This window comes from Grammomys surdaster, unplaced genomic scaffold (genome assembly GCF_004785775.1).
Source record: "Grammomys surdaster isolate TR1022 unplaced genomic scaffold, NIH_TR_1.0 126163, whole genome shotgun sequence".
In the NCBI taxonomy this organism is placed as follows: domain Eukaryota; kingdom Metazoa; phylum Chordata; class Mammalia; order Rodentia; family Muridae; genus Grammomys; species Grammomys surdaster.
In genome coordinates this window covers 9798480-9806984 of record NW_021620970.1, presented here as the reverse complement: position 1 = coordinate 9806984, position 8505 = coordinate 9798480, and the positions used below count along the sequence as shown (strand labels likewise).

General features: G+C 41.1%; 1 protein-coding gene across 1 annotated transcript in view; it reads left to right on the top strand.

Annotated features, from left to right (window-relative positions):
- Sptssa (serine palmitoyltransferase small subunit A) overlaps positions 1-6106 on the top strand; it is an 11880-nt gene extending 5774 nt beyond the window's left edge. The window contains exon 2 of the mRNA XM_028757468.1: positions 4960-6106. Within this exon, the coding sequence (XP_028613301.1) occupies positions 4960-5063 (104 nt within the window). The 3' untranslated portion in view covers positions 5064-6106. The remainder of the gene's footprint in view (positions 1-4959) is intronic.
- Positions 6107-8505: the final 2399 nt, after the last annotated feature.

Below are 8505 nucleotides of genomic sequence, written 5' to 3'. Positions count from 1 at the left end.
TCTCTCTCTCTCTCTCTCTCTCTCTCTCTCTCTCTCTCTCTCTCTCTCTCTCTCTTTGGTAGAACCCCAGGCCAGGAGGTCAGTGGCACCCCAGGATTATAGTATAAATCATACTGCTTAGGTAGCAGGGTAGCTGTGGGAAGTGCAGACAGGTCTGAGTTGGGGTGGCAGATGTTCAATCCTTGAAGAACAGATTTGGTGATTCTGTAAAGCAGATTGGACTCCTCGTTATATCGGCTCTCAGATAGATGAAGTGTCTACATTTTATAGTAGAGTTTTTGACACAGGTAAGGATGGCAGGGCTATGCTATGGGGACATGGTGTTTCTGGGACTCTTATTTGTACTTCACAGTGTCAAGCGTGCTTTATTGTATTTTTAAACTGTATGTGTGTTCATGTGTGCAAGATGCCCACATGCCATGGCACACTTGTAGAGGTCAGAGAACAACCTCATATGTTAGCCCCTGCTTTCTACTTTTGACGCAGGGTCTCTTGTTTGCCTCCATGTAAGATAGGCTAACTGGCCTGCAAGCTCCTGGGGGTCTCCTGTCTGCCTCCATCTTGATGGAGGAGCTCTGAGATTACAGACCTGTGCCACTGTACCTAGCTTTATGTGCGTTCTGGGGATCTGAAGTTGGATCTTCATGGTTGGTGGGTATTGATTTATGTGCTGTACTGTTTCCCTAGCCTATAAAGCATGTATACTTAGATTTGGGACAGACTGAGAGGTCCATTTAAGCATCAGAGAGGAAGTTATAGCCAACTCGCTCTACATGGTACATATTTACCTTTGTTTGTAAGGCCCCAGTAAGGAGATGAAGTCCTGTGTTTCCCAGCCTTGCAACTGTCTCAATAAAACCAGTGCCTGAAGTGTTGGTAGAAGCTAACACTTTCTGTCAGGTGTGCTGATAGTGCTAGCAGTTGGGAGGCTGAGGCAGAGGAATGGAGAGTTTGGGGTCACTGACTCAAAACAAACGAACAAACAAGCAAACAAACAAAAACCAGGTCAAACTGAGACCAAACTAAGCCAAACCAACCATCCAAACTAGCATAAAAGGAAGAATCTGCCAGTTGAAATGGTACCAAGTGTGTTCCCCCTCCCCAGGGAATATTTAACTCAGTTCAGCACACTGGAGCTGTTGGAACTTCATGGCTAAGATTCCATAGATCTTAAAGTCACCTATCAAAAGGAATTGGGTGTGGTAGTTCTTACCTTATAATCCCAGCATTTGGTAGGCAGAGGCTAGAGGACTAGAGTTCAAGGTCATCCTCGCCTAGTGATTCAAGGCTAGCCTGGGCTAAATGAGAGCAAGGCCAGTCTGGGCTAAATAAGACCCTATCTCGTGTGTGTGTGTGTGTGTGTGTGTGTGTGTGTGTGTGTGTGTGTGTGTAGATCAGAGGTTAGATGGGTTTTGGGGTCAGTTCTCTTTTACCCCCTGGGGATAAGCCTTAGGTCGTCAGGCTTAATGGCAAGTATCCCTATCTATTGATCCATCTTGCTGGTCCCCAAGAAACTACAGATCAAAAGTGCTAACTTTTGTTCTGGGCGTGGTGAAGCACACCTTTAATCCCAGCACAAAACCAAATAAAAGGTGATTATTCAGTCTAGCAGAAGTTCTAGACTGTTCTATTTTTGCTTAGTGTGTCAATATGTAATTAAGTCTATTTTAAGTATTTTCTTATTATTGAAGACTTTAGGGTGCTTTGGGAGTAATTTTGAAATTTAATTTAGGAACATCTTTTTTTAAATGCTATTTATTATCCTGGAGATTAGAAGAAATGAGATCAGGATACAGAATCATTTTTTTTGTGGAATATAAAGATTAAATTTTATGGAGGCTTAATTTTGTTTAAAATTTCAAAAAGTCAAATTAAAATTTAAAAAGTCAGTTTAAAATTTAAAAAGTCAAATGACTTGGGCCAGCAAGGTGGGGTAAAAAGCACTTTCCATGCTGGTCTCCAGCCCGAGTTCCATCCCTGGAACCCACAGTAGAAGAGGAAAGCTGACTCCCCAAAGTTGTTCTCTGAGCTCTACATGCTTGTGCCTGACTGACATGCCCAGTCTCTCTCTCTTCACCTCCACACACACATACACGCACACACACACACACACACACACACACAGGAATAACAAAAAATTTAAAAAAGGGACTGAAGAGAAGGCTCAGTGGTTAAGAAGAGCACATGCTGCTTTTGTAAAGGTCCTGGTTCGATTCTCAGCACCCACATTGGGCAGCTCACAACCGGTGCCAAGAGATCCAGGGTCCTCTTTTGACCACACATAAATACTGATTATTAATTAATTTTGAGACTGGTCTCACTGTCCAGTCTTGGCTGCCCTGGGTTCCCGATGTAGACCAGGCTGGCCTTGAACTCACAGAGATCTGCCAGCCTCTGCCTCTAGCTACAAAACAAATCTTTATTATTGTTTTTCAAGTCATGGTTTCTATGTGTAGCCCCGGTTGTCCTGGAACTCACTCTGTGGACCAGAGTGACCTTGAGCTCAGAAATGCATCTTTTTCTACCTCCCGAGTGTTGGGGTTATAGGCACTTGCTACCGTTCTTGACATTGGTTTTTGGAGACAGAGTCTCTCTGTGAGGTTCAGGAGTCCTCCTAGAACTCTATAGACCAGGCTGGCCTCACACTCACAGAGATCTGCCTGCCTCTATCTCCTGAATTAAAGGCATGGGCCATCATGCTCAGCAGGTAACAAATCTTAATAAAAAAAAAAAAAGAATTTATCCTATAAAGGGTAAGTTCAGATGACTTTCAATAATTCTGCTTACCTTTGCCAGAAGTGATGGTTGTTTATTCTATTTCTGTAGTAGGTCCAAATATACATAAGACAAGGACTAAAATTGCCTCCATCACTTATATTTGACGAGGAGAGGAGAGATGAGATATGGGACATATTTGTATGCATTGGAGAAGAGCTGGGAAGTCTTAGTTAATTTGAATGTAGGAAGAATGACTCAAAGACATCTCTCATTGGGTGAGTAGGCAGATAGGTGTAAAAATTAATGGGCCGGGGATGGAGCTTAGTGCAAGTGAACTAGCATACCCAAGGCCTTGGTTCGATCCTTAGCACTGCAAGTAAAACCAAACAAAACCAAACTAGCGAATCAAACCCCAAATTGATATTTGGAAGAAAAGCAGAGTCCACTCTTAGTCATCCTACATGCCAGCGATAGACAGGGGAAAATGCAGGAGAGAGTGATGGAGATGAGAGCCCCAGAGAAACACCTCAGCCCAAACAGGAGGGCTAGTGTGGCAAGGACCAAGCCAGTGACCCGGTGAGCCACTGGGTTTTCTAGGAGGCCACTGGGAGGATCCCAGGGATGTCTGTCATTAGAGTGGATGCGTGGAAGTGAGTTGCTAATGACAGGGAGTCAGTAAGCGGGCATTTTGTTTGTTTGCTCATTTTAAAGAAGTAATGAAGAGAAAAGTAGACGTTTAAAGATGAATAAAATCAGATGCCACTGTGGTGGTGCTCTGGGAAGATCTGACAGATTTCTGAGTTTCAGGACAGCCAGGGGTACATAAAGAGGACCCCCCCTAGCCTTCCCCCCCAAAAAAACAAAAAGAACAAGATCAAGGAGAGAGTACAGTGTAAGGTTAGAAGGTGGTGAGAGAGCTTTTGGTTATATTTGCTCCATGGTGTAAATGAGTAGGTTTCGAGTCTTAGTTTGACCTCTGGGTTCTAATGTCAGTTTCGGTTTGGCTCTGGGTTAAGTCGTTATTTTCTCAGCCTCATGAGTAATAACTACAATAAACATCCCATAGAAAAGCTCTTGATTAAGAGTTTTGCCAGCTGAACTGTTAAACAAATATTAGTTTGTAGTAAGCACATTGTTTATTTAAACCCTATCTTCTTATAAAAAAAGAAACCAAAAAAAAAAAAAGAAGAAAGAAAAGGCAAAAAACAAACAAACAAAAAACCCCCCAAACTTTAAGAAAATGGCTCAGTGGATAAGTACTTCCTGTACAAGGGTGAGGATCTGAGTTTGGATCCTTCATATCTGTGTAGAAAGCCAGGCATGTTGGTGCATGATTAATGTATAATCCAGTGCTGACTAGGCAGAATCTAACTTCAAAGTCGGTGCCTTCTGTCATGCAGTAGTCTAAACTTAAAAAAAAACTTTTTGTTTTGTTTTGTTTTGTTTTTTTGAGACAAGGTTTCTCTGTGTAGCCCTGGCTGTCCTGGAACTCACTCTGTAGACCAGGCTGGCCTCGAACTCAGAAATCCGCCTGCCTCTGCCTCCCAAGTGCTGAGATTAAAGGCGTGTGCCACCACCGCCCAGCTAAACTTAAAAAACTTAGATCATACATCCTTTCTTGCTGTTACTTAAATTAGTAGATCTTACGAAGTTATAAAGTATAATTATAGTCTGTGCACTCTTTATTTCCCCTTTCAGTTTTTCTTTTTTTCCTTTTATATGTATGGACATTTTGTATTCATGTATGTCTCTGGACCATAGAGTCCAGAAGAGGGCATCACATCCCCTGGAACTGAAGCTATAGACTGTTGTGAGCTTCCATGTGGGTGCTGAGAATTGAACCCAGTTCTTCTGGGAAAAGCAGCCAGTGCTCTTAACAGCTGAGCCATTTTTCCAGCTCCAGCATGTTCTTGTTTCTTAGGTTGAACACTATATACTAATTTTAAGCCATCTCATGTTTTAACCTCTATCTAACAGTGAGAATAATAGTGCTGACTTTGCATGGTAGAGGTAAAATGGGCTTAATGACTAGGTAGAGGGTAAATGAGCTAAAGACCACACAGGATGTTATAATGGTGAGTGTCCCGTTTCTGCACTATTAGATCTTTATATGTACTTGATAAATACAAAAAACACGCTATGCCAACGAGTACTTGACCAGAGATGGATGGTTGTTGAAAAAACCTGGAATTTAGTTTTCCAATAGACTAGGAAAAATAAGTTTCCTTAACCATCGTGCAGATTCGATGCTGGTTTCCGTTGTGGGGATGGCTCTGTACACCGGCTACGTCTTCATGCCCCAGCACATCATGGCAATATTACATTACTTTGAAATTGTACAGTGACGACAGCGGTGACAATGTGACCAGAATCCAGACGTTCCTGGGGGAAGATCCACCTTGTGAAGTTGGAATGAGACCTCCTCGGATGTAAGCTGCTCTACGGATGTCAACATAACCAACCTTATAAATACAAAGACTAAACTCCATGAGTGGAACAGGAAAGTCATCCTAACTCATGTGTTGCCGTTCTTTCTTTTTGATTTTAAAAGAGGCTCTTATATGGTAGCTTTTATCTATTTTAACATGGTAGTCATTTGTACTTTGATATCAATATTTTCTTAACCTTTGTGACTGTTTCAATATTAATCCAGTGAAAGCTTTTCTTAATGTGACTTTGAGTACATCTTAATTGCCTTCTATTTTTAAAACCTAAGGTCATTAGTTGGGCTTTACTGTTCTTGCTACTGTATGGCGTATACATCTGCCTGGATATATTTCTACTCTTGACCAAAGTTTTGTAAGAAACAATACAGAATTCCGGGATGGGAGGGAGAGTACTTTGAGAACTACTTACAAAAGATTTATCGGCAAGCTTGACCTCAGGAGAACGTTAGCTCCCTAGACTCTTAACAGCTTTTGCTCTAAAACTATTCAAGTGTTTCTTAGTAACGAAAAAGTAAAGATGTTGCTAACATTAATACAAGGAACATCTCACCTTTTAGATATTAAATTCTTATGTGGACTTACTTCCAAGCAACTTTGACGATTCCTGTGAGGATGGGTGATTGGTTGCTGTCTTGTGTGATGCTGAGGTGTTCTGTGGAGCTTCTCATAGAAGGCATGTCAGATTCCTCCGAGGCAATATTGACAGTGGATACACTTAAGAGTTAATGTGATGCTTGTAACAGGTGCTGTGAAATGCAATTGCACATTGTGACATGATACAATGAGATGAATTGTTAAGAACCATAGCCGAAAGAAATGTAAACTTGCTTAAAAATCCTTTCACTCTTTGTATTTTTTTTAAAACAGTTTTTATTCCTTAGATGTAAAATGACTACTTAATTTTTTTTTATGTAAACTCATTAAATTCAAAGAAAAATGTAGCAGTCTCTTTTATGGTTAAATATTGGTCAAGTAGTTATTTTGTGGTTGGTTACTGGGGACTGGGTATATAGTAACTATATTTTAGCATGTCTCTGAACATAAAAGTTCTAGTAATTAGAAGATGTACTATAGATTTTAAGATGTCTTCTAGTGTAAATTTTGCTATTTTTTTTCCTTGTTTTTTGAGACAGGGTTTCTCTGTGTAATAGCCCTGGCTGTCCTGGAACTCACAGAGATCCACCTGATTCTGCCTCTCAAGTGCTAAGATTAAAGGCATGTGGACACCATGCTTGGCAAGTTTGGTAATTAAAAAAAAAAGATTTATGTATTTATTTATTTATTTATTGTGCATTGATGTTTTGCCCAAATATGTGTGTGAAGGTGTCAGATCTTGGAGTTACAGACAGTTGTGAGCTGCCATGTGGAATTAAAGCTAGGTCCTCTGGAAGATCAGTCAGTGCTCTTAACCTCTGAGCCATCTCTCCAGCCCCAAGTTTTGCTAATTTTTAAAAGTATTTTTTTTTTTTTTTGGCCCTGAATATTGCCAATGTTCTTTTAAGTGTTTTTCAATCTCAAAGTTCCAGGGTAATATGTAGCCTTTCAGTAGTTATCAAAAGTAGGTTAATCTCCTCACGTCTTGGATGGTAAGGGGTGTGGTAAGGGGTGTGGTAAGGATGGTTTGGGTATGTCCAGACTAAAAAATTAATAAGAACATTTAGCTTGGGATTTGTTCAGTTAGTGCTCATTTTTGCCCATTAAGAACTGCTGACAAGCTGGGCTGTGGTGGCCCACGCCTTTAATCCCAGCACTTGGGAGGCAGAGGCAGGTGGATTTCTGAGTTCCAGGCCAGCCTGGTCTACAGAGTGAGTTCCAGGACAGCCCGGGCTATACAGAGAAACCCTGTCTCGAAAAACCAAAAAAAAACAACAACAACAACAACAACAACAAAAACCCCAACCTGCTGACAAGAGAATGTCTCACATCTCCCTAGCAAGTTAAAGATAGACAGTGAGAATCATTCCTTTTTAGATAGGTACCAGGTTGTTTAACTGACCATCCAATCAGAAATCTTTATAATTATCCTCATTCCTTGCTATTAAATTGCCGTTGTATTGCCGTTAATAGCTGATGATTGGCATAAATGCTGGCCTCACACAAGATACAGTTACCCTCATAGGAAATTGTGATGAGTTATAAGGAGAAAGGTCACTGAGACGCGTTCAGGGAGATACATTGTCACCAACTGGTGCAACTGTCTGTCAGTAAATAACAAAGTCATTTCTACTTTTTTACTTAAAGATTCATTAGACAGTTCTCCATGGCTGCTTGTCTTTCTGTATATCTCACAGGGAGAGGTACTGATTGCCTTCAGACTATAACGTTTTTAGAGATAAATAGGGAAGATGGAGAAACAGCCAGTGTTTCCCATCAGAGCAAAGGGCAGGTTTGCTCAGAGCTTAGGAGGATCAAAGGTAATCTTTAGAGCAAAGGCCTTCATGAAAGACAGGAGAGGAGCCCTGAGCTGCATGCAACTCACTGTAAAGATATCATCTGGTTATTTGTATAGCCCTGTGGGAACTGGATTGTGGGAACCAGAACATCTTAATACTCTGCTCTAACAAGGTCCTTTGCAACACCGGGAGCTCGTTTTCTGCCAGCATCGGGCTAATGTCTTAACTTGCAAATAGGATAAAATCTCAGCTGCTTCTCAGCCCTCCTGATAAGGATGGGATGTTGACAGAGGATCACCTGGAGGAGGAAGGTAATGGTGCCACAAGGCAGATTTGGAGAGAAGACAACTTTCTAAAGATCTAGTAAATGCTGTTCAAGTATCAGGGTTAGGGAAATACAGATCCCCCACTATCCTGTGGGTTGATTAATGATTAGGGACTGTGTATTTTAGTGAAAAGTAGGAAGGAAGCAGGATATCTAAGTGGTATGCTGATTGTTGCTCATGAAACAGTGTATATGAAAGACGAATTAATTTTTTTTTTTGTTTGCTGTAAACTCATTAAATTCAAAAGACAGTGTGATAGCAGACTTCACAGACCTGGATTCAGGGTAGTGTGGCTGCTCAGCTAAGGAATCCTCAAGGCAGCAGTAGTGTTAGTGGTGAGGAATGGTGTTCAGTGCAGACCTTTGGGAGTTCTGCAGACCCTGGAAGCTCACTCAGGTGACCACAAATAGGTGGCCATTTGAAGCGGAAAGAAGGCAAAGCCTGAATTCCCTCAAGGAGCAGTTCTTTCTCTCCAAGCCTTTGCCCTTCCTTCCCATTTGCTTCTTTGACCTGAGCTTTAATGAGAAAGACAATTAAGAATGAGACCCTAGGTCAGTGTTTTGCAGAAGGGGATTTAAAAATTAATTTTTTTATTATTATAGTCACTCAAGACACTAGATT